The following is a 27281-nucleotide window of genomic DNA, read 5'->3' as shown; positions in this document are numbered from 1 at the left end:
GGGTGTGGAAACTGCTTAAGATTCTTCTCTCTCTCTCTCTCTCTCTCTCTCCCTCCCTCCCTCTGCCCCTCTCCCACTCACTTCCACACACTCTATCTCTCAATTAAAAAAAAAAGAAAATAGAAATCACTCTAAGTATCTCTTCTGACCATAATGGAATGAGATAAATAACAGCAATAAAATGGGCAAATTCATGTATATATGGAAACTAAACAGTACACTTTTTTATTTTTTATTTTTCCCCAAATTTTTACTTAAATTCTAGTTAGTTAACATATAGTGTAATATTGATTTCAGGAAAAGAATTAGTGATTCATCACTTACATATAACACCCAGTGTTCATCATAATGAGTGCCCACCTTAATTCCCATCACCTATTTAGCCCATTCCCCCCCTCACCTCCCTCAATCAACTCTCAATTTGTTCTCTGTAGTTAAAAGTCTCTTAGGATTTATTTCCCTCTCTCCTTTTTTTTCCCTTCCCACATGCTCATCTGCATTGTTTCCTAAATTCTACACGAGTGAAATCATATAGTATTTGTCTTTCTTTAATTAGCTTATTTTGGTTAGCATAATACCCTCTAGCTCCATCCACATCATTGAAAATAGCAAGATTTCATTATCTTTGATGGCTAAATAATATTCCATTATACATATATATATATACATATATAATACATATGTATTATATATTATATATTATATATTATATATTATATATTATATCATCACTCTATGGACACTTGCACACTTTCAATAGTTTGGCTACTGTTGATAATGCTGCTATAAATATCAGGGGGCATGTACCCTCTTTGAATCTGTATTTTTGTAGTCTTTGGGTAAATACCTATTAGTGCAATTGCTGGGATGTAGGGTAGTTCTATTTTTAACATTTTGAGGAACCTTCATACTGTTCTCCAGAGTGGCTGCACCAGTTTGCATTCCTACCAACAGTGCAAAAGTGTTCCTCTTTCTCAGCATCCTCACCAACACCTGTTGTTACTTGTGTTGTTGATTTTAGCCATTCTGACAGGTGTGTGGTGGTATCTCATCATGGTTTTGATTTGTATTTCCCTTATGATGAGTGACGTGGAGCATCTTTTCATGTGTCTGTTGGCAATCTGGGTGTCTTCTTTGGAAAAGTGTCTATGTCTTCTGCCCATTTCTTAACTGGGTTATTTGTTTTTTGAGTGTTGAGTTTGATAAGTTCTTACATATTTTGTATATTAATCCTTTTCAGATATGTCATTTGCAAATATCTTCTCCCATTCCATAGGTTGCCTTTTAGTTTTGTTGATTATTTCCTTCACTGTGCAGCTTTTTATTTTGATGAAGTTCCAATAGTTTCTTTTTGGTTTTGTTTCTCTTGCTTAGTAAGAACTTGCTCTAACCAAGGTCAAAGAGTTGCTGCCTGTGCTCTTCTCTTGGATTTTGGTGGTTTCCTATCTCACATTTAGGTATTTAATCCATTTTGAATTTATTTTTGGTATGGTGTAAGAAAGTAGTCCAGTTTCATTCTTTTGCATGTTCCTGTCCAGTTTTCCCAACATCATTTGTTGAAAAGAATGTCATTTTTTTTCATTGGATATTCTTTCCCACTTTGTGGAAAATTAGTTGACCATATACTTATGGGTCCATTTCTGGCTTTTCTATTCTGTTCCATTGATCTATGTGTCTGTGTTTGTGCCCATACCATACTGTCTTGATGACTACAGCTTTATAATATAGCCTGAAGTCTGGAATCATGATGCCTCCCACTTTGCTTTTCTTTTTCAGGATTTCTGTGGCTATTCGGGGTCTTTTGTGGTTCCATACAAATTTTAGATTGTTTTTTCTAGTTTTGTGAAAAATGCTGGTGGTATTTTGATAGGGATTGCATTAAATGTGTAGATTGCTTTAGGAAGTATAGACATTTTAACAATGTTTGTTCTTCCAATCCATGAGCATGGAATATTTTCCCATTTCTTTGTATCCTCTTCAATTTCTTTCATAACTGTTCTATAGTTTTTAGAGTACAGATCTTTTACCTCTTTGGTTAAGGTTATTCCTAGGTATCTTATGTTTTTTGGTGTAAGTGTAAATGGGATCAATTCCTTGATTTCTTTTTTTTTTCCGCTTCATTATTGGGGTATAGAAATGCAACAGACTTCTATATGTTGATTTTATATCCTGAAACTTTGCTAAATTCAAGTATTAGTTCTAGCAAATTTTTGATGGAGTCTTTCAGGTTTCCTTTTCTTTAAAAAAAATCATTTATTATTTCTTTTGAGAAAGAGAGAGAGCATGAGTGGAGAGAGGGGCTAGAGAGAGGAGAGAGAACCCCAAGTAGGCTCCACACTGTCAGCACTGAACCCAGTTCAGGGCTGGATCTTACAAACTGTGAGATCATGACCTGAGTCAAAACGAAGAGCTGGACACTTAACTGATGGAGCCACCAGGTGCCCCCTTTCAGGTTTTCTACATGGAGCATCATATCGTCTACAAATAGTGAAAATTTGACTTCTTCCTTGCCTAATTGGATGCCTTTTATTTCTTTTTTTGTCTGATTGCTGAAGCTAAGACTTCCACTACAATGTTAAATAGTAATGATAAAAGTGAACATCCCTGTCTTGTTCTTGACCATAGAGGAAAAGCTGTCAGTTTTTCCTATTGAGTATGGTATTAGTTATAGGTCTTTTGTATATGGCTTTTATGATGTTGAGGTATGTTGCATCTATACCTACTTTGTTGAGAGGTTTTTTTTTTATCAATAATGAATGCTGTACTTTGTCACATGCTTTTAATGCATCTATTGAGAGGATCATATGGTTGTTATCCTTTCTTTTATTAATGTGGTGTATCATGTTGATTTATTTGCAAATATTGAACCACCCCTGCATTTCAAGAATAAATCCCACTTGATCATGGTGAATCATTCTTTTAATGTACTGTTGGATTTGATTTGCTAGTATCTTATTGAGAATTTTTGCATCTACGTTCATCAGGGATATTGGCCTGTAATTCCCCTTTTTAGTGAGGTCTTTGTCTGGAATCAAGGTCTTGGAATCAAGGTAATGCTAACCTTATAGAATGAGCTTGGAAGTTTCCTTCAATTTCTATTTTTTGGAACAGTTTGAGAAGAACGTATTAACTTTTTTTAAAAATATAATTTATTGTCAAATTGGTTTCCATAAAACACCCAGTGCTTATCCCAACAAGTGCCATCATCCTTGCCCATAACCCACTTTCCCCTCTCCCCCACCCCCCATCTACACTTAGTTTGCTCTCAGTCCTTAAGAGTCCCTTGTGGTTTGCCTCCCTCCCTCTCTGTAACATTTTCCCCCCTTCCCCTCCCCCATGGCCTTCTGTTAAGTTTCTGAAGATCCACATATGAGTGAAAACATATGGTATCTATCTTTCTCTGCCTGGCTTGTTTCACTTAGCATAATACTGTCCGGTTCCATCCACGTTGCTGCAAATGGCCAGATTTCATTCTTTCTCATTGCCAAGTAGTATTCCTGGTAAAATTCCCCTGGGAAGCCATCGGGCCCAGGACTTTTGTTTGTTGGGAGATTTTTTTTTTTATTAATGATTCAATTTCTTTGCTGGACAGGGGTCTGCTCATATTTTCTATATCTTTCTGTTTCTGTTTTGATAGTTTGTATGTTTCTAGGAATTTTTTCATTTCTTCCAGATTGCCCAAATTGTTGGCATATAATTTTCCCTAATATTCTCTTTTAATTGTTTGTATTTCTGTGATGTTATCTTTGATCTCTCCTCTTTCATTCATGATTTTGTGTCATTTATCTTTTTCCTTTTGATAATTCTGGCTAGGGAGTTATCAATTTTGTTAATTCTTTCAACGAACCAGATCTTAGTTTCATTGATCTGTTCTACTGTGTATTTTTTTTTCTATATGGTTTATTTCTGCTCTAATCTTTATTATTTCCCTTCTTCTACTGACTTTTGGCTTTATTTGCTGTTCCTTTTGTAGCTCATTAAAGTGTCAGGTTACATTGTATATTTGGGACTTTTCTTGCTTCTTGAGGTAGGCCTGTACTTTAATATACTTCCCTTTTAGGACTGCCTTTGCTGCATCCCAAAGGTTTTGGACTGTCATGTTTTCATTTTCATTTGATTCCATGTACTTTTTTTATTTCTTCTGTGATTTCCTGGTTAACCCATTAAATCTTTAGTAGGATATTCTTTAATTTCTATGTATTTGTGGTCTTTCCAATTTTTTTCTAGTGGATGACTTCAATATTAATAGCATTGTGGTCTGAAAACATGTATGGTATGATCTCAATGGTTTTATACTTGTTGCAGTCTGGTTTGTGACCCAGTAAGTGATGTAATCTTGAGAATAGTCCATGTGTACTCAAAAAGAGTATGTATTCTGCTGCTTTAAGATGAAATGTTCTGACTATATCTGTTAAGTCTATCTGGTCCAGTGTGTCATTTAAAACTATTGTTTCTTTGTTGATTTTCTTTTTTTTTTTAATTTTTTAAATGGTTATTCATTTACTTATTTACTTAACATAATTTATTGTCAAGTTAAGTAACATACATTGTATGCAGTGTGCTCTTGCTTTTGGGGGTAGATTCCCATGATTCATTGCTTACATACAACAGTCAGTGCTCATCCCAAAAAGTGCCCTACTAAATGCCCATCACCCATTTTCCCCATCCCCTGCTCACCCCCATCAACCCTGTTTGTTCTCTGTATTCAAGAGTCTCTTATGGTTTGACTCCCTCTCTGTTTGAAATTATTTTTCCCTTTTTCTTCCCCCATGGTCTTTGTTAACTTTCTCAAGTTTCATATATGAGTGAAAACATGATATCTTTCTCTGACTGACTTATTTTAATTAGCATAGTACCCTCCAGTTCCCACCATATTGTTGCAAATGGCAGGACTTCATTCTTTCTTACTGCCAAGTAGTATTCCATTATAAATATAAACCACATTGTCTTTATCCATTCATCAGTTGATGGACATTTGGGCTCATTCCATAATTTGGCTGTTGTTGAAAGCATTGCTATAAACATTGGAGTACAAGTTCCCGTATGAATCAGAACTCCTGTATCCTTTGGATATATTCCTAGTAGTGCCATTTCTGGGTCTTAGGGTAGTTCTATTTTTAATTTTTTGAGGAACCTCCACACTGTTTTCCAGAGCAGCTGTACCAGTTTGTATTCCCACCAACAGTGCAAGAGGGTTCCCATTTCTCCACATCCTCACCAACATCTGTTGTTTCCTGAGTTGTTAATGTTAGCCTTTCTGACAGGTGTGAGGTGGTATCTCAATGTGGTTTTGATTTTTATTTCCCTGATGATGAATGATGTTGGGCATCTTTTCAGATGTCTATTGGGCATCTGGATGTCTTCTTTGGAAAAGTGTCTATTCATGTCTTCTGCCCATTTCTTCACTGGATTATTTGGTTTTTGGATGTTGAGTTTGGTAAATTCTTTATAGATTTTGGACACTAGCCTTTAATCTGATATGTCATTTGCAAATATCTTTTCCCATTCCGTCGGTTGCCTTTTAGTTTTGCTGATTGTTTCCTTTGCAGTGCAGCAGCTTTTTATCTTGATGAGGTCCCAATACTTCATTTTTCCTTTTATTTCCCTTGCCTTCAGAGACGTGTTGAGAAAGAAATTGCTGCGACTGAGGTCAAAGAGGTTGTTGCCTGTTTTCTCCTCTAAAGTTTTAATTGTTTCCTGTCTCACAATTAGGTCTTTCATCCATTTTGAGTTTATTTTTGTGTATGATGTAAGAATGTGGTCCAGTTTTATTCTTCTGCATGTTGCTGTCCAATTCTCCCAGCACGATCTGCTAAAGACACTATCTTTTTTCCACTGGATGCTGTTTCCTGCTTTGGCAAAGCTTAGTTGGCCATACATTTGTGGGTCCAATTCTGGGTTCTCTATTCTATTCCATTGGTCTATATGTCTGTTTTTGGACCAATGCCATACTGTCTTGTTGATTACAGCTTTGTAGTAGAGGCTAAAGTCTGGGATTGTAATGCCTCCAGCTTTGGTTTTCTTCTTCAATATTACTTTGGCTCTTCGGGGTCTTTTGTGGTTCCAAACACATTTTACAATTGTTTGTTTTAGCTTTGAGAAAAATGCTGGTGCGATTTTGATTGGGATTGCTTTGAATGTGTAGATTCCTTTGGGTAGTATTGACATTTTAAAAATATTTGTCCACCAATACAGGAGCATGGAATATTTTTCCATTTCTTTGTGTCTCCATAAATTTCCTTCATAAGTTTTCTTTACTTTTCACTATGCAGATCTTTTACATCTGTGCTTGGGTTTATTCCTAAGTATTTTATGGTTCTTGGTGCAATTGTATACTGGATCAATTTCTTGATATTCTGTTGCTTCATTATTGGTGTATAGAAATGCAATTGATTTCTGTACATTGATTTTTTATTCTGCGACATTGCTGAATTCATATATCAGTTCTAGCAGCTTTTTGGTGGAGTCTTTCAGGTTTTCCATATAGACTATCATGTCATCTGCAAAAAGTGGAAGTTTGACTTCTTTGCCAATTTGGATGCATTTTATTTCATTTTTTTGTCTGATTGTTTATGCTAGGACTTCCAGCAATATGTTAAACACCACTGGTGAGAGTGGACATCCCTGCTGTGTTCCTGATCTCAAGGGAAAGCTCTCAGTTTTTCCTAATTGAGGATGGTATTAGCTGTGGGCTTCTCATATATGATTTTTTTGATGTTAAGGTATGTTCCTTCTATCCCGACTTTCTTGAGGGTTTTTATTAAGAAAGGATGCTGTATTTTGTCAAATGCTTTTTCTGCATCTATTGACAGGGTTATATGGTTCTTATCTTTTATTTTATTAATGTGGTGTATCCCATTGATTGATTTTCAAATATTGAACCAGCTCTGCAGCCCAGGAATGAATCCCACTTGATCATGGTGAGTAATTATTTTGATATACTGTTGAATTTGATTTGCTAGTACCTTGTTGAGAGTTTTTGCATCCATGTTCATCAGGAATATTGGCCTGTAATTCTCCTTTTTAGTGGGGTTTCTCTCTGGTTTGGAATGAAGGTAATATGGGCTTCATAGAATGAGTCCAGAAGCTTTCCTTCCACTTCTATTTTTTGGAACAGCTTCAGAAGGATAGGTATTAACTCTATTCAAGTGTCTGGTAGAATTTCCCTGGGAAGTCATCTTCTCCAAGATTTTTATATGTTGGGAGATTTTTTATAACTAATTCAATTTCTTCGCTGGTTATGGGTCTCTTGAAATTTTCTATTTCTTCCCATTTGAGTTTTGGTAGTGTGTGGGTGTCTGGGAATTTGTCCATTTCCTCCAGGTTGTCCAGTTTGTTGGCATAAAATTTTCATAGTATTCTCTGATAATTTTTTGCATTTCTGTGATGTTGGTTGTGATCTGTCCTCTTTCATTCATGATTTTATCTATTTGGGTCCTCTCTCTTTTCTTTTTGAGTAGTCTGACTAGGAGTTTATCAACTTTGCTTATTTTTTTTTTAAAAACCAGCTCTTAGATTCATTGATCTGTTCTGGGTTTTTTTATTCTATATTGTTTATTTCTTCTCTAACCTTTATTATTTCTCTTCTTCTGCTGCTTTTGGGGTTTCTTTGATGTTTTTCTTCTAGTTCCTTTAGGTGTGTTGTTAGATTCTGTATTTGGGATTTTTCTTGTTTCTAGAGATAGGGATGAATTGCAATGTATTTTCTTCTTAGGACTGCCTTTGCTGCATCCCAAAGGGTTTGGACTGTCATGTCTTCATTTTCATTTGTTTCCATATATTTTAAAATTTCTTCTTTAATTGCCTGGTTGACCCAGTTCATTATTTAGTAGGATGTTCTTTAACACCCATGCATTTGGATGCTTTCCAAATTTTTTCTTGTGGTTGATTTCAAGTTTAATATTGTTGTGATCAGAAAATATGCATGGTATGATCTCAGTTCTTTTATATTTATTGAGGGCTGTTTTGTGACCAAATATGTGGTCTATCATGGGGAATGTTCCATGTACACTCAAAAGAATGTGTATTCTGCTGCTTTTGGATGAAAAGTTCTGAGTATATCTGTCAAGTCCGTCTGGTTCGGTGTATCATTCAAGGCCATTGTTTCTTTATTGAATTTTTGCCTAGATGATCTGTCCATTGTTGTAAGTGGAGTATTAATGTCCCCTGCAATTACAGTATTCCTCTCAATAAGATTCTTATGTTTATGATTAATTGATTAATGTATTTGGGTGTGCCAAATTGGGGGCATAAACATTTACAATTGTAGCTCTTCTTAATGGATACACCCCATAATTATTATATAATGCTCTTCTTCAGCTCTTGTTACAGCCTTTAGTTTAAAATATAGTTTGTGTGATATAAGTATGGCTACTCCAGCTTTCTTTTGACTTCCAGTAGCATGAAAGATAGTTCTCCATCCCCTTACTTTCAATCTGAAGGTGTCCTCAGGTATAAAATGGGTCTCTTGTAGACAGCATATAGATGGATCTCATTTTTTTTATCCATTCTGATACCCTATGTCTTTTGATCAGAGCATTTATTCCATTTACATTCAGAGTTATTATTGAAAGATATGGATTAATGTCATTGTGTTATCTGTAGGTTTCATGCTTATGGTGATGTTTCTGGTCATTTCTAGTGTTTGTAGTGTTCCACTCATAGTCTCCAGGACTGGTTTAGTGGTCATGAACTTCAGCTTTTGTTTGTCTGGGGAAGCCTTTATCTCTCCTTCTATTCTGAATGACAGCCTTGCTGGATAAAGGATTCTAGGCTGCATATTTTTTTTCCTATTCAGCACATTGACTATTTCCTGCCACTCCATTATGGTCTGCCAATTTCAATGTTTATTTATTTTTAAGAGAGAGAGAAAGAGAGTAAGTGAGCGAGCATGAGTGGGGGAGGGAAAGGGAGAGAAGGAGACACAGTATATGAAATAGGCTCCAGGCTCTGATCTCTCAGCACAGAGCCTAACGTGGGACTTGAACTCACAAACTCTGAGATCATGACCTGAGCCAAAGTTGGATGCTTAATTGACTGAGCCACCCAGGCGCCCCTCCTTGTTGATTTTCTGCTTAAATTATCTGTCCATCGCTGTAAGTGAGGTGTTAAAGTCCCCTGCTATTATTGTATTATTGTAAGTGAGTTTCTTTATGTTTGTTATTAATTGATTTATATATTTGGGTGCTTCATGTTAGGGGCATAAATACTTAAAATTGTTAAATCTTCTGGATGGATAGACCCTTTAATTATGATATAATGCCCTTCTTTGTCTCTTCCATTTAAAATGTAATTTGTCTGATATAAGTATGACTACTCCAGCTTTCTTTTGGTGTCCATTAGCATGATAGATGATTCTCTATTTCCTTACTTTCCACCTGCAGATGTCTTTAGGTCTAAAATGAGTCTCTTGTGGAAGCATATAGATGAGTCTTGTTTTTTCATCCATTCTGATACCCTATGTCTTTTGATTGGAGAATTTATCTATTTCCATTCAGAGTGATTAATGAAAGATAACAGTTTAGTGCCATTGTGTTACCTGTAAAGTTTGTGTTTCTGGTCGTGCTCTCTGTTCTTTTCTAGTCTTTGTTGGTTTTGGTATTTCCCCCCCCAATGTGTCCCCTTTAATATTTCTTAAAGTGCTGGTTTAGTATTACTGAATTCCTTTAGTTTTTGTTTGGGAAATTCTTCATCTCTTCTTCTATTCTTAATTACAGCTTTACTGGATAAAGTATTAGTGGCTGCATATTTTTCCCATTCAGCATGTTGAATATATCACACCACTCCCTTCTGGCTTGCCAAGCTTCTGGGGCAGATCTGCTGTGAACCTGACCTGTCTTCCCTTGTGGGTTAAGGACTTTTTTACCCTTGTTGTGTTCAGGGTTCTCTCCTTGTCTGTGTATTTTGTGAATTTGACTATGATGTGTTTTGGTGAAGGAGGGCTTTTGTTGAATTTAATGGGAGTTCTCTGTGCTTCTTAGATTTCGATGTCTTTTTCTGTCCCCAGATTGGGAACTTTTCAGCTTTACTTTGCTCAAATGAACCTTCTGCTCCCTTTTCTTTCTTATTCCTCTGGGACTCCTATGATACAAATGTTATTATGCTTTAAGTAGTGGCTGAGTTCCCTGATTCTATATTTGTGATCCAATACTTTTCTTTCCCTCTTTTTGTCAGCTTTATTATTTTCCATAAGTTTATTTTGTATATCACTGATTCACTCCTCTGCTCCATCCATCTCATTGTCATGGCATTTTTAAATTTTTGCCTGACTAGTTTTTTAGTTCTTTTATCTCTGCAATAAAGGAGCCTCTAGTGTCTTTTGTGTTTTTCTCACATACAGCTAGTATCCTTATGATTATTGTTTTAAATCTTGTTCAGCCATATTATTTGTATCTGTAACGATTAAATCCCTGGTCATGGCTTTTTCCGGTTCTTTCTTTTGGGGTGAACTTCTCCATCTTGTCATTTTGTCTGGGTCACTGGTTTTGTGTGTGTGTGATTGTTATGAAAGCCTGTTGTATTCTTTCTCCTTTCATGATGTGGCCATTTTTTCTATCTCTAGTTGTGCAGTTTTGCTCTCTTAGCTCTCAGATTGATTTCTTCAATGTTCAAAATGATTTGATATTTATCTAGCTATATGCAAGGGACAAGACAATCTTAGGGTCCCCCTATGCCCCCACAATCTTAACTCCTCCTAGTACACTTTTTTGGACAAGTTTTTATTTATTCACTTAAGTAATCTCTACACCCATTGTGGGGCTCAAACTCACAACCCCCAAATCAAGAGTTGCATGCTCTTCCAACTGAGCTAGCCGGGTGCCCCTAAACACTTTTGAACAATTGGGTCAAAGAGGAAATCCAAAGGGAATTTTGAAATATATTTAGAAAAACACAAATGACGATAAACTATACCAAAACTTAGGCGTGTAACAAAAGCATGTGTAAGAAGGAAGTTTATAGTAAATACCTCCATTAGAAAAAAAGGAGCTCAAATAAACAACCTAACTTTACACCTCAAGGAACTAGAAAAACAAGAAACTAAGCCCAAATTTAGTAGCAGTGAAGAAATAATAAAGATTAGAGAAGAACTAAATCAAATGAACAAAAATTATAAAAGTTAACAAAACAAAGTGGTGATCTTTTTGAAAGGGTGAACAGAATTTAACTAAGAAAATAAGGTTCAAAAAAAGTCAGAAATGAAAGAATAGACATTAAAATAGATACCTCCAAAATAAAAAGGATCACAAGAAACTACTATGACAAATTAGATATCCTAAAATAAACAGATAAATTCCTAGAAACATACAAACTATTAAAAATAAATCAGGAATAAATATAAAACATGAATAGACCAGTAACAAATAAGGAGACTGAATCAGTAATCACCAGCCTTCCAAGAAAGAAAGGTCCAGGACCTGATGGCTTTACTGATACCATGGGTGAATGCTACCAAACATTCAAAGAAAATTAATATCAGTCCTCTCTAAATTCTTCCAAAGTTTAGATACCAAACCAGACAAAACCAGGCAAAGATACTACAAGAAAAGAAAAGCACAGGCCAGTATTCCTGACAAACATGAATGCAAAAATCCCTAGTAAAATACTAGCAAACTCAATTCAGTAGTACATTAAAAAGATCATATATCATAACCAAGAAGTATTTACCCCAGAAATGCAAGAGTGGTTCAACATAGATAAATTGATCATTCTGATACAACACATTAACAAAGTGAAAGGAAAAACATGATCATCTCAATAGATTCAGAAAAAGTATTTCATAATGTTCAACAATAACCAATCATCAAAACTTTTAACAAAATAGGAACATAAGGGTCTTACCTTAAGACAATAAAGGCCATATGAAAAGTCCATAGCTAACATCATAATTAATGGCAAAAACTGAAAGTTTGCTTTCTAAAAGCTGGTACAAGGTAAAGATTCCTACTCTCACCACTTATTTTCTTTTTTTTTTATTTTTTTTATGTTTATTTATTTTTGAGAAAGAGAGAGACAGAGCATGAATGGGGGAGGGTCAGAGAGAGGGAGACACAGAATCTGAAACAGGCTCCAGGCTCTGAGCTGTCAGCACAGGGCCCGACGCGGGGCTCGAACTCACGGACCGCGAGATCATGACCTGAGCCGAAGTTGGCCCCTTAACCGACTGAGCCACCCAGGCGCCCCTCACCACTTATTTTCAACATAATACTGGAAATCCTAGCCAAAGTAATTAGGCAAGAAAAAGAAATAAAAAGCATCCAAATTAGAAAGAAAAAAAGTAAAATTTTCTCTGCAGATGACATAATCATATACATAGAAAACCCTAAAGCCTCAACAAGTTTTTCTAATTTTTTTAATTTTAATTGCAGTGTAGCCAAAATATGGTGTTATATTAGTTTTAGGTGTAGAGTGTAGTGATTCAACAATTACATGCATCATCTGGTGCTTATCATGACAAGTTCACTCCTTAACCCATCCCCACCTGCCTCCCCAATACTAACCATGAGTTTGTTCTCTATAATTAAGAGTCTGTTTCTTGGTTTTTTTCTCTCTTTTTTCCTTGCCCATGTTTTGTTTCTTAAATTCCACATATGAGTGAAATCATAAGGTACTTATCTTTCTCTGACTGACTTATTTGGCTTAGTATTATACTGTCCAGCTCCATCCGTGTTGTTGCAAATGGCAACATTTCGTTCTTTTTCATGGCTGAAAAATATTCCATTGTGTGTATATACATACACATCTTTATCCATTCATCTATATATGGACACTTGAAGCCTCAGCAAAATTGTTAGAACTACTAAGTGAATTCTGTAAAGCTGTAGGATGTAAAATCAACATACAACAACCAGTTGGGTTTCTATACATAAACAATGAACTATTTGTAAGAGAAATTAAGAAAAAAAAACCCATTCACAATAGCAACAACAAGAATAAAATATGTGGGAATAAGCTTAACCAAAGAGGTGAAATACTTGTACAATAAATATTATGAAACATTAATGAAGGAAATTAAATAAGACATAGATAAATTGATAGATCTCCCATGTTCATGGATTATAACTGTTAATATTATCAAATTAATATTATCAAAGCCATCTACAGTTTCAATGTAATCCTGATCAAAATACCAGTGTGATTCCTTACAGAAATAGAAAAAAAAAAAATTCTAAAATTCATATGGAACCACAAAAGATCCTAAATAGCTAAAGCAATCTAGAGCAATAAGAAAAAAGCTAGAGACATCATATTTCCTGTATCCAAATATATTACAATGTTATAGTACTAAAAACAGTACTATAGGGACGCCTGGGTGGCTCAGTCAGTTGGGCGTCCGACTTCGGCCCAGGTCATGATCTCACGGTTTGTGGGTTTGAGCCCCGCATCAAGCTCTGTGCTGACAGCTCAGAACTGGGAGCCTGCTTTGGATTCTGTGTCTCCCTCTCCCTCTGCCCCCATACCCACCCCTGCTCATGTCTGTGTCTGTCTGCCTCTCTCTCTCAAAAAAAATAACAAAAAAATAAATAAAAATAAAAACAGTACTGTACTGGCATAAAAAAGGCATATAGGTCAATGGAGCAAAATAGCACATAAATAAATCCATGCTTCTACCCCCATTTGATCTTTGGCAAGTGTGCCAAGAACACCAAATAGGAGGATAGTCTCTTCAATCAATGGCGCTGGGAAAATTGGATATCTGTAAGCTTAAAAGTGAATTTGGACCCTTACACCATATACAAAAATCAACTGAAACTGAATTAAAAACTTAAACATGAGACCTGAAAGTATAAAACTACTAGACAAAAACAGAGAAAAATTTCTGGACATTGTTTGGGGCAATAATTTCTTAGATATGACACCAAAAACACAAACAAATAAGCAAAAGTAAATATTGGGATTACATCAAACTAAAAAGCTTCTGCACAGCAAAGAAAACAGTCAACAGTGAAAAGGTAACCTAGGGAATGAGAGAAAATATTGCCAAACCATATATCTGATAAGGGGTTAATATCCAAAATATATAAGTAACACCTGCAACTCAATACCGAAAAAAACAAACTCTGATTTTAAAATGTGGAAAGGTACTGTATAGACATTTTTCCAAAGAAGATATAAAAATGGCTAACAAGTACATGAAAAGCTGCTCAACATAACTGATCATTAGGAAAATGCAAATCAAAAGTACAATGATATTTTACCTATTTTACCCATTATTCCCTATGATGAGGATTAAGGATTGCACTTGTCATGGGGCGCCTGGGTGGCTCAGCTGGTTAAGCGTCCTACCCTTGATTTTGGCTCAGGTCATGATTTTACGGTTCATGAGATTGAGCCCCACATTGGGATCCATGCTTTTAGTGTGGAGGCTGCTTGGGATTTCCTCTCTCTCTCTCTCTCTCTCTCTCTCTCTGTGTCCCTTCCCTGCTCATTCTTCTCTCTCTCTGTCAAAAAAAAATAAAATAAACTTTAAAAAAACGATTACACTTGTCATGATGAACACCAGGTGATGTATGGAATTTTTAAATCACTATATTGTACACCTAAGACTACTATAATACTATATGTTAACTATACTGGAATTTAAAATAAAAAGCACAATGATATATTATCTCAACCCAGTTAGAATGCCTATTATCAAAAAGACAAAAGATAAATTCTGGTGAGGATAGGGAGAAAAGGAAACCCTTGTTCACTGTTGGTGAGAATGTAAATTGGTGCACTGACTATGGAAAACAGTATGGATATTCTTCAAAAAAATTTTTCCCCAAGTTGTTTGCTTGCTTGTTTATTTATTTTTTAATTTTAATTTACATCCATGTTAGTTAGCATATAGTGCAATAATGATTTCAGGAGTAGAATCCAGTGATTCATCCCCTGTATATAACATTCAGTGCTCATCCCAACAGGTGTCCTCCTTAATGATCCTTGCCCATTTAGCCCATCCCCCCACCGAAAATGCCTCCAGCAACCCTCAGATTGTTGTTTATATTTAAGAGTCTCTTATGTTTTGTCCCTCTCCATATTTTTATATTATTTTTCTTCACTTCCCTTATGTTCATATGTTTTGTATCTTAAATTATACATATGAGTGAAGTCATATTATATTTGTCTTTCATGTGACTAATTTCACTTAGCATAATACACTTTAGTTCCATCCACATTGCTGCAAATGGCAAGATTTTATTCTTTTTTGATTGCCAAGTAATACTCCATTGTACATATATACCACATCTTCTTTATCCATTCATCTGTCGATGGACATTGGGCTTTTTCCATACTTTGGCTATTGTTGAAAGCACTGCTATAAACATTGGGATGCATATGCCCCTTTGAAACAGCACACCTCTATCCTTTGGATAAATACCTAGTAGTGCAATTGCTGGTCATATGGTAGTTCTATTTTTTATTTTTTGAGGAACCTCCATACTGTTTTCCAGAGTGGCGGCACCAGTTTGCATTCCCACAAGCAATGCAAAAGCGTTCCTCTTCCTCTGCATCCTCTCCAGTATCTGTCACTGCTTGAGTTGTTAATATTATCTACTCTGACTGTTGTGAAGTGGTATCTCATTGTGGTTTTGATTTATATTTCTCTGATGATAAGTGATGTTGAGCAATTTTTTATGTGTCTCTTAGCCATCTGGATGTCTTCTTTAGAAAAGTATCTATTCATGTCTTTTGCACATTCCTTCACTGGATTATTTGTTTTTTGGGTGTTGAGTTTGATAAGTTCTTTATATATTTTGGATACTAGCTCTTTATCTGATATGTCCTTTGCAAATATCTTCTCCCATTCTGTCAGTTGCCTTTTAGTTTTGCTGATTGTTCCTTTGCCGTGCAGATTTTATCTTGATGAGGTCCCAATAATTCATTTTTGCTTTTGTTTCCCTTGCCTGTGGAGACATGTTGAGTAAGAAGTTGCTGCAGACAAGATCAAAGAGGTTTTTGCCTGCTTTCTCCTCTAGGATTCTGATGGCTTCCTGTCTTACATTGAGGTCTTTCATCCATTTTGAGTTTATTTTTGCATATGGTATAAGTGGTCCAGGTTCAATCTTCTGCATGTCGCTGTCCAGTTCTCCCAACACCATTTGCTGAAGAGACTGTCTTTATTCCATTGAATATTCTTTCCTCCTTTGTGAAAGATTAGTTGGCCATATGTTTGTGGGTCCATTTCTGGGTTCTCTATTCTGTTCCTTTGCTCAAGATGTCTGTTTTTGTGTCAGTACCATACTGTCTTGATCATTACAGCTTTGTAGTACATCTTGAAGTCTGGAATTGTGATTCCTCCAGCTTTGGTTTTCTTTTCCAGGATTTTTTTTTTTTTTTTTGGTTACTCAGGGTCTTTTCTGGTTCCATACAAATTTTAGGATTGTTTGTTCTAGCTCTGTGAAGAATGCTGATGTTATTTTCATAGGGATTGCCTTGAATATGTAGATTCCTTTGGGTAGTGTCAACATTTTAACAATATTTGTTCTTCCAATTCATAAGCGTGGAATATTTTTCCATTTTTTTGTGCCTTCTTCAATTTCTTTCATAAGCTTTCTATAGTTTTCAGTGTATAGGTTTTTCACCTCTTTGGTTAGGTTTATTCCTAGGTATTGTATGGTTTTTGATGCAATTGTAGATGGGATAGATTCCTTGATTTCCTTTTCTGCTGTTTCATTATTGGTGTATAGGAATGCAACAGATTTCCGTACGTTTATTTTATATCCTGAGACTTTGCTGAATTCATGGATCAGTTCTAGCAGTTTTTTGTTGGAATCTTTTGGGTTTTCCATACAGAGTATTATGTCATCTGTGAAGAGTGAAGGTTTGATTTCCTCCTTGGTGATTTAGATGCCTTTTATTTCTTTGTGTTGTCTGATTACTGAGGCTAGAATTTCCAATACTATGTTGAATAACAGTGGTGAGAATGGATATCCCTGTCATGTTCCTCACCTTAGGGGGAAATTTCTGTTTTTCCCCAATGAAGATGATAGTGGTGGGTCTTTGGTATATGGCTTTTATGATCTTGAGGTATGATCCTTCTATCCATACTTTTTGAGGGTTGTTATCAAGAAAGAATGCTGAATTTTGTTAAATGCTTCCCCTGTGTCCGTTGAGAGGATCATGTGGTTCTTGTCCTTTCTTTTATTAATGTGATATATCACATTGATTGAACCAGCCCTACGTGCCAGGTATAAATCCCAAGAGATCATGATGAATAATTCTTTTAATGTATTGTTGGATGCAGTTGGCTAGTATCTTGTTGAGAATTTTTGCATCCATGTTTATCAGGGGATTTGGTCTGTACTTTGTCTTTACGTGAGGTCTTTGTCTGATTCTGGAATCAAGGTAGTGCTGGCCTCAAAAAATGACTTTGGAAGTTTTCCTTTCATTTCTATTTTTTGGAACAACTTCAAAAGAACAGATGTTAACTACTCTTTAAATATTTGATAGAATTACCCTGAAAGCCATCCAGCACTGGAGTCTTGTTTTTTGGGAGATTTTTGATTATTAATCCAGTTTCTTTACTGATTATCGTTCTGTTCAAATTTTCTATTTCTTCCTGTTTCAGTTTTGGTAGTTTATATGTTTCTAGGAATTTGTCAATTTCTTCCAGATTGCCCAACTCATTGGCATATAATTTCTCAGAATATGCTGTTATCATTATTTGTATTTCTGTGGTGTTGGTTGTGATCTCTCCTCTTTCATTCTTGATTTTATTTATTTGGGTCCTTTCCTTTTTCTTTTTGATCCAGCTGGCTAGGGGTTTATCAATTTTGTTAATTCTTTCAAAGAACCAGCTCCTGGTTTCATTGATCTGTTCTACGGTTTTTTTGTTTGTTGTTTTTTTCTTTTGTTTTGGATTGGTTTTGTTTTGTTTGTTGTTTTTGTTGTTTTGTTTTGGGTTTGGGTTTGGCTCTGGTTTCCATAGCATTGATTTCTGCTCTAATCTTTATTTCCCATCTTCTTCTGGTTTGGGGTTTTATTTGATGTTCTTTCTATAACTCTTTTTTTTTAACATTTATTCATTTTTGAGAGAGAGAGACAGACAGACCATGAGTGGGCGAGGAGCAGAGAGAGAGGGAGACAGAATCCAAAGCAGGCTCTAGGCTCTGATGCAGGGCTCGAACCCACTGACTGTGAGATCATGACCTGAGCTGAAGTCGGATGCTCAACCGACGGAACTACCCAGGCGCCCCTCTTTTTCTAGCTCTTTAAGATGTAAGGTTAGGTTGTGTATCTGAGACCTTTTTTCCTTTTTTAGGAAGGCCTGAATTGCTATATACTTCCTTCTTATGATCGCCTTTGCTTATCCCAGAAGTTTTGGGCTGTGGTGTTATCATTTTCATTGGCTTCCATGTAGTTTTTAATTTTCTCTTTAACTTCTTGGTTAACCCATTCATTCTTTAGTAGGATATTCTTTCATCTCCAAGTATTTATTGTCTTTCTAAATTTTTTCTTGTGGTTGATTTCGAGTTCATAATGTTGTGGTGTGAAAATATGCATGGTATTATCTCAATTTTTTGTACTTTTTGAGACGTGACTTGTGTTCCAGTATGTGATCTATTCTGGAGAAAGTTCCATGTACACTCGAGAAAAATGTGTATTCTGGTGCTTTAGGATGAAATGTTCTGAACATATCTGTTAAGTCCATCTGGTCCAGTGTGTTATTCAAAGCCATTGTTTCCTTGTTGATTTTCTGCTTAGGTGATCTGTCCATTGCTATAAATGGGATGTGGAAGTCCCCTACTATTATGGTATTTTTGTCAGTGAGTTTCTTTACATTCGTGATTAATTGTTTGATATATTTTGGTGACACACGTTGGGGCATAAATGTTTATAATTGTTAGATCTTGGTGGATAGACACCTTAATTATGATATAATGCCCTTCTTCATCTCTTGTTATGGTCTATTTTGCAATACAGATTGTCAGCTATAAGTATGGTTACTCTGGCTTTCTTTTCATGACCATTAGCATGATAGATGTTTCTCCATCCCCTTACTTTGATCTAAAGGTGTCCTTAGATCTAAAACGCGTCTCTTGTAAACAGCCAATAGATGGATCTTGCTTTCTTATCCATTCTATGGATAAGATTGGAGTCTTTAGTCCATTGACATTTAGAGTGAGTACTGAAAGATATGTATTTATTACCACTGTATTTCCTGTGGAATTGGAGTTTCTGGTGATGTTTTCTGGGCCTTTCTAGTCTTTGTTTTTTTTGGTATTTTTTGTTTTGTTTCATCTTTTCTCCCCTCAGAGAGTCCCCCTTAAAATTTCTTGCAAAGCTGGTTTAGTGGCCATGAACTCCTGTAGTTTTTGTTTCTCTGGGAAACTCTTTATCTCTCCTATTTTGAATGACAGCCTTGCTGGATAAAGAATTCTTGGCTGCATATTTTTCTGATTCAGCATGCTGAATATATCCTGCCACTCCTTTCTGGCCTGCCAAGTTTCTGTGGACAGGTCTGCTCTGGACCTGATCTGTCTTCCCTTATAGGTTAAGGACTTTTTTTACCTTGCTGTTTTCATAATTCTTTCCTTGTCTGTGTATTTTGTGAATTTGAGTATGCTATGCATTGGTGATTGTCATTTTTTGTTGAATCTAATGGGAGTTCTCTACACTTCTTGGACTTTCATGTCTGTGTCTTTCCCCAGGTTAGGAAAGTTTCCACTATAATTTGCTTGCATAAACCTTCTGACCCTTGTTCTCTCTCTTCATCTTCTGGGACTCCTATGATTTGGATGTTATTCCTTTTTAATGAGTCGCTGAGTTCTCTGATTCTTAAATCGTGCTCTTTTGCCTTAGTCTCCCTCTTTTTTTCTGTTTTATTATTCTTCATAAGTTTGTCTTCTATATTGCTGATTCACTGCTCTGCCTCACTCATCCTTGCTGCCATGGCATTCGTTCAAGACTGCATCTCAGTTATAGCATTTTTAATTTTGTCCTGAGTAGATTTTCCTTCTTTTATTTCTGCAGAAAGGGATTCTATGCTTTTTTCAACCCCAGCTTGTATTCTTAATTTCGTGATTCTAAATTTTAGTTCAGACATCTTGCTTATATCTCTTTTGGTTAAGTCCCCGGCTGTCATTTCTTCCTGTTCTGTCTTTTGGGTTGAATTCCTTCTTTTCATCATTTTAGATGAAGAAAAAGAATGAATAAAATTTTAAAAAAGAAAATTAAAAAGATTAAAAAGAACACAAAAAAAGTCAAATAATGGAAGCTAGATCCTAGGTATGTTTTGTTCTGGTTGTTGAAAGAAGCTTGATAGAATAGAGAAAAAGGAAAGGAAACGAAAAGAAAAGAAAAGAAAACAAAAGAAAAAGAAAAAAAGAAAATGTTTAAAAATTAAGGAAATGTATACAATAAAATAGAATAAAATAATTAATATAGATAAAATAGAGATAAAAGTTCCAAAAAATAAAGTAAAAAACTAGAACAAATTTTTATATAGAAACATAAACTAAAAATAAATTTTTATCTTTCCATATTCATGAAAAAAGAAAAGAAAAAAAGGAAAAGAAAATACAAAACTAACAAAAAAACCTCAAATAGATGGACCAGTATACAGAATGAAATTTGAATAAAATTACATCCCGTTTTCCCTAGAAGTCATATATGAAGCACTTTATAGTCTGTACACTAATCAGGCAGAGAGACTTGTGGTTGTCCTCTGGGGCTTGGTTGGTGCAGTTGGACAGGGCTTGGTGTAATGGCTCCATTTTCCACTAGGTGGCACTGCTTAGCGTAATGGGGTGGATTGCTGTGGCACGCATGCATTTGTGTGTGTGTGTCCGTGCACACGCACACACTCATGCACAGAAGTAAAAATGGCATCACCCAGCTTCCCAGGCTCTACCTTCTACCTTCAGAATTCTGTGCTTTCACCAACTGGCCATTACACACCCCTCCTTTGTCTCCAGCTTCCTTCCACTCCCTGCTTCTACACTGCCTGAGTCCAAGATGTCAGCCTGCCAAGTGACAACCCCCTCCCTAATTTTATCTCAGATGAGGTTGTGTTTCCAAACCCCTCACTTCTGAGGGCACTGCGGCTTGGATCCACTCATACCCTTTGGGGGAGGGCCTCTCCAAGCAGTGGCCAGATGCTGGCTTGCCCCCTGGGAATGTTCACGTGACCATGCTGTGGCAGAGGTTCAAAGGTTGTGACTGGATGCTGGCTTGCCCCAGAATAAGTTTGTGCAATCTCATAGCTGCAGCGTTTCAAGGATTATGGTAAATCACAGCACACAACCCACATAAGGTTTCAGCATACCCTGCCATCTTTGTTCTAGTACCAGCAATTGTGTTCTCTGGGGTCCACTGGGACCTATGCCTGTGGGGAGGCCTACCAAATGTCTTCCTAGCAGGGTAGCAGGGGAACCACTTCTCCTTGTGTGACCTGCAGACCCCTCAGACCTCACTGCCAGCTCCTGGGGATTTGCCCTTTCCACCAGAGCACTGCCAGGTATTGGACTGCAGAATTTCCAAAGCTGCTCTGCCCTGTTTACATGATATTGAAACCCTCTCCTTTCTCCCTTTCTTGTTCAGGCAATTGTAGTGCCTCCACTCTTTGTTTTTCTCTCCAGCCACTTTTGGGGGGAGTGCTTTTCCTGTACTCTCCCCACTTTCTGTGTCTTGTCTTCACAAATATTGCTCCCTACCCTCCATGGCTTCTCTCTCTCCCGGTTAACCTCTCCATGCCATGTAACTGCCGAGTTCTGTGACTCAAGTTATGCAGATTGTTGTGTTGATTCTCAGACAAATTTTCTAGGTGTGCAAAAATGGTTTGATGCTGATCTAGCTGCGTTTCAGGGACAAAAGAAGCAGAGAACTTCCATGTTACTCAGCCATCTTGGCCCCTCCTCCCTCCTCCCTGTTTTTAAATTATTTTTGCTTCCCTTACCTTATGCTCATCTGTTTTTAAAATAGAACTACTTTATGTTCCACCATTCTCACTTTTGCATATATATCCAATGGAAATGAAATCCAGATCTCAAAGAGATATCAACACTCCCATGTTTATTTCAGCATAATTTACAATAACCAAGATATGAAAACAACCTAAATGCCCCTCAATGGATGAATGGACAAAGAAAATGTGATACACACACACACACACACACACACACACATACATAATGGAATATTGTTCAGCCTTTAAACAGAAGGAAATTTTTCCAGTTGAAACAACATGGATGAACCTAGAGGACACTATATTAAATTTAAAAAGAAGACACAGAAAGACAAATACTGCATGACCTCACTTATATGTGGAATCTAAAATAGTCAAATTTAGAGAAGCAGAGAGTAAATGGTAGTTATCAAGTGCTAGGAGAAAGAGAAATGAGATGTTGGTTAAGGGGTACAAAGTTTCAGTTATGCAGGAAGAATAAGTTCTGGAGATCTAATGTACAACAATGTGTTTAAGTAACAATCATTCATTGTATACTAAAATTTGCTAAGAGGGAAGATCTTAAGTGTTCCCAACACACACAGAAACATAGGAAAGAAAGTGGTAACTATCTGAGGTGATAGATATGTTAATTAGTTTGACTTTGGGTGTGTGTGTGTGTGTTTGTATCAGATCATCAAATTAAATTAAAATATATAATTTTTAATTGTCAAATACACCTCAATTTTTTAAATTCAGTTTAAAGCAAAAATTAGTCTTTTTTCTGATAGGCAGACTAGATGAATTCTAACATTCATTTCAATTTCAAAACCTTATGATTCTAAGATTTAATTAAGCAGATGAGAAAACTGAACTTCGGAGTTCAGTTGTCTTGACTAAAGTCACAGTTTACTGTTGAAGAATTGAGATTTCAGATCTCCTAACTCTTAATCCATGCTCTTGGAAGGACATCTTAAATTCTGGCTAATTATCTTCATTCTCTCTCCTAGTCCCCACCACTTGTGATTATGGGGTAGTCTGATAGACACCTTAGTGGCACTAAGCCAGACAACTAGACTGTGTAGATCAACAAATAGATTCAAGTTGACTAAATGATTGTCTAGCTCATGCATACTCAGGATGAACACAGTTTACACTTATTACCCCAGCATAATTACTAATAGCCTTCCCTTTTACTGTTAAAGTGTCCTGATTTGGATGATATGGTTATGCTACCAATGGCTAACCTGGAAGCCCTAACATTTTGTAGTTACTAATCCTTGAAATAACAAAGCAATTGAATTCAAGTTACAGCACAAATCACAGATTCCGTTATATCTAAACATAGCCTTTCATCATATAAGACATCCCAAACAAGATTCCTTTAAGAAAATACATCTTTAGAAGATTTTGTGTTTTATGGGATATTTCATTTGAAATTATTAAACACTTTTCAGATAAGTAATGTTATTAAGTCCTCACATTGGATAGTGCTGTAGAGTTTACAAAAAGCCTGGAACTTCTTTAATAGAAAAATAATTACTGTGCCTATCTGGGTTCTGGATTATGCTGAGAGAGATTCAGTAGATGGAGGAAATAGCCTTAGCTGCCCTAAAAGAGCAAAGAATATGATTGGAGTGATGGTCTCTGCACAAATGTAATTCACCTAAATATTTTAGAGGGGATAAAAAAAATCAAGCACAAAATCCAACACCCATGCACTGAAAGCCTTAAGTTAAACTGTCCTCCTTAACATCCAGAGATCAGTTATTTGTATACATGCCAGTTTTTCATCTGTCTTCAAAATGGATTTTTAATCTGTGTCAACTACTGGAGAAGCCTGTAATGATATACTATATTAGTTTCTTAAGACTGCCATAACAAATCACCATAAACTGAGTGAATTAAAAAAAACAGAAACTTATTATTTCACAGTTCTGGAGTCTAGAAATCCAAAACCAAGGTGTCAGCAGAACCATGCTCTCTCTGAAGTCTCTAGGGGATGATCCTTCTTTGTCTCTTCTTAGCTTCTGGTTATTGCAGACATTCCTTGGATTGTTAAACATATTACTCCAATCTCTGCTTCCATCATCACATGGTTTTACCCCCTGAGTCTACATGCTCTGTATCTTCACGTGGTACTTTTTTCTATGTGCGTAGTTGTGTCCAAATTTTCCTCTTCTTATAAGGACACCAGTCATTGGATTAGGGCTATGTGTGGTCTAATCCAGTATGGCCTCTTTAAATTAACTATATCTGCAAAGACCCTATTTCCAAATAAGGTCACATTCACAGGCACTGAGAAATAGGACTTGACATATTTTGGGGGAAATACAATTCAACCATAAGAGTTTGTCCTCTGCCCTCATCCCCCCAAAACTTATATCCTTCCTATATTCAAAATGCATCCACCCCCTCCTGGCATCCCCCAAAGTCTTAACCCATTCCAGCATTAACTCTTAACTCTAAACCTTACCTTCTACATAATCTAAATCACGTATGAATGAGACTTTTGGTATGGCCCAATTGGGGAAAATTTCCTCTCTATTTGTGGACTTGTAAAACCTAGAAAACAAGTTATTTCTCTCCAAAATACAATGCTAAGACAGGCATAGAATAGACATTCCCATTATGAAAGAGAGGAAATGGAAGAAATAAAAGGGTTGCTGGTCTAGAGCAAACTGACAACCCAGCAGAGCAAATTCCGTTAGGTTTCCAGGCCTCAGAATAATTCTCTGGTGACTTGATATTCTTTCCTCTGGCCCCATTCTCTCAATCCCACAGGAGTGGCAGCCACCCTTTCTAACCAAGGAAGTGGCCCAACTCTCTGGGTCCAGAGGACAGTGGCCTACTTCCAGGCCAGCCCTCTCTGGATCTATGGTGGTAGGGGCAGCACCTCTGGCCTCTGAGCCACTCTCAACATCCCTGCTTACCTCTGAGCCCACGTGGAGTCTTTCTTACATTTTCTTGAAGAATAACACATATTCACAGCCAAATAACTCTATCAGCCTATATTCTGCCTGTAGAATCCCCAAAGTCTGACAGCCTTTCTTCATTTGGTCCCATATCTGATCCTTCAGTCCAAGCTGGCAATGTTTCTGCTGAGATAGTTTATTGGATCCATGTGTCACACATCTAATCCCTCCAGCAAAAGTTTGTCCAGCCACACTCTTTGTGTTCTCTCCAGAGCACAGTTTCTTATGGTTTGCAATAAACATAGGGTAATAATTTTCCAAATCTTCAAATTCTGGTGACATTTTACTTAATAATTCTTAAATGGACTAAGCCTTGCACATTCTAGGAGAGCTCACTTGTCACTCTGTAATGAAATGATCTGTTTAGGAAGTTGTTTGCTCCACTAGACTATGAGCTCCTTGGAGGCAAGAAGTTTAGATCATTTATCCCTGTGTCTCCAGTGTCCAGCTTCATAGATGACACAAATTTGGCTTTTAGTAATTATTGGAGGAGGGAAAGATATTGGAAGGAAGGAACATACTGGTAGAGTTATAATTTCGTGGGAAGTAGAAAGGTGCTGGGAGCTCAGACTTCCAAAGCCAAGACTATGTCACTTCCTCAGGACTCTTAGCCATCTACTCTGATCTTCTTAGAGCCTTGTCAGGATCTAAGCATGCAAGAAACATTGTGATCACAAAGTGATCCCAGGCCAGGTAAGCCTTTAGCTCATCAAAGTAGCTTTTCCTTCCAGAAGCTTCCTGGTCAATCCAACAACAGCTTAGCACATATCCAGCATACCAGAAGGGGTAAGGAGGGATCATAGAGTGCCATGTGTAGGCTATGATTTAGATGGTTAATTCCTGTAAACTGATCAAGGCTGAATATTTAATGTGCTAAAACCCTCAATAGCGCTCTCTCTCTCTCTCTCTCTCATTCTCTCTGTGTGTGTGTCTCTAATGGACCTCTATAAGCTGGGATAAGGGAGAGTATATATCCCTTTTTACAGTCTTGTTATGCCTTTACACACCAACCCATTATATTATATAAATATAGTCCATTACTTATTGTCAAGAATAAAAAGCTAAATGTGTACACCTATGTCTACACTCAACAGGAGTGCAGAAAAGGAACAAATCAGACATTCAGAGGAGTGAGAAAAGTGGAAGAGTCCCATGGAATGCACACCCAGAACAAATGAGAGTGTTTGGTGCCCACCACTTCCTTTCTCCTTTTAACCCCCAAACTACCCTCTGCCTTCCCCATAGTCATGAGAGTCAGGCTGTGATAAACAAATGCAGCATTTATAGACTGGTTAACAGCAAACGTCAAATTTAATACCATAAGAGAGGACCCCAAACAGAATATAATTTCATGAGGGCAAGGTTTTTGTCTTGTTCTTATAGCTCCAATGCCTAGAAAGGTGCTAAGCACATAATAGTTACTCAGTAAATATTTGTTTAATGAATTTTGAATGAATTAAACTGATTAAACAGGAAACTGCTATAGGTAGTCAGAGTGTAGCATTCAGAAAAAAAAAAAAGTCTTGGGCAAGAAACCCCTGAGATGAAACTATTGTCCAGGTAATGCAGTACTCTGCTTACTTGGCAGCAGCAAGGCCAGGAAGGAGAATGTATGTCTCCAGGAGGTAAAGCATTCCTTAGCCCAGAGTCACAGAGCCCTGCCATCTCCTTTTCTTGCTTGGCCAGATGACTTGGATTATCACTGTATTTCCAAGTAACTACCTCCTTTTCCTGATTACTCAAAGAGAACCACGGCCAAGGCTAACAGAACTAATTTTGCTTAGACTAAACCAATACAGTGGTTTAGATATCATTGTTCCTGTATCCAGCTCCAATTGCAGGATCTACCCCCCTATTCTTTTTCCCTTTCCAAAACTACTGCTGGAAAAAATTGGAGGTGGGATATTTGTTAGGTATTGGCTCCAATATTTGGTTTTCCTCTTTACACGGTCTGACACCTACGTGGCCCTTTCAGCCTTAGGAGCAGATTTTCTGGCCTTCCCTAACATGTCTTCCTTTATTCTCTCTTCTCTTTGACTTATTTTAGATACCTGCAGCAGAAAACAACCCTTTCCTTGTTGGAATGCACTACTGGTACTCCAGCCACAGCCACCGGACCCAGCACTGCAACATCTGTCAGGAGAGCATTCCTGCCTTATCTAGAAATGTTATAATCTGCGAAGGTACCTTTTCTGATTACTTTAGGAAATGGAGCCCAGTGGGTAGAGATAGGGGTAAAGGAATTCATGCGGCTTTAGTGTCACTGACTCACACTAAGTCACTGACTCTAATGTAAGGTTAATTCTGACACTTAACAGACTAAAGAAAAGAGATGGAAAGAAGCTGGCAAAGGGGGGAATTCTCATGAACTAAAATGGAGGGTTGGATCTGACAGGATTGGACAACATAGTCACAAGAATTGGAAAAACAGAAATCAC

The 27281-nt window shown here is 36.8% G+C and overlaps 1 protein-coding gene across 1 annotated transcript in view; it reads left to right on the top strand.

Annotated features, from left to right (window-relative positions):
- The window catches only part of DGKK (diacylglycerol kinase kappa), a 177348-nt gene that overhangs the window by 79204 nt on the left and 70863 nt on the right, over nt 1-27281 (top strand). The window contains exon 5 of the mRNA XM_049643853.1: nt 26891-27026. Within this exon, the coding sequence (XP_049499810.1) occupies nt 26891-27026 (136 nt within the window). The remainder of the gene's footprint in view (nt 1-26890; nt 27027-27281) is intronic.

The sequence above is a fragment of the Panthera uncia genome, chromosome X, assembly GCF_023721935.1.
Source record: "Panthera uncia isolate 11264 chromosome X, Puncia_PCG_1.0, whole genome shotgun sequence".
NCBI lineage: Eukaryota > Metazoa > Chordata > Mammalia > Carnivora > Felidae > Panthera > Panthera uncia.
Note: the sequence above shows the minus strand (reverse complement) of the source record. Positions and strands in the feature narration are given on the sequence as shown.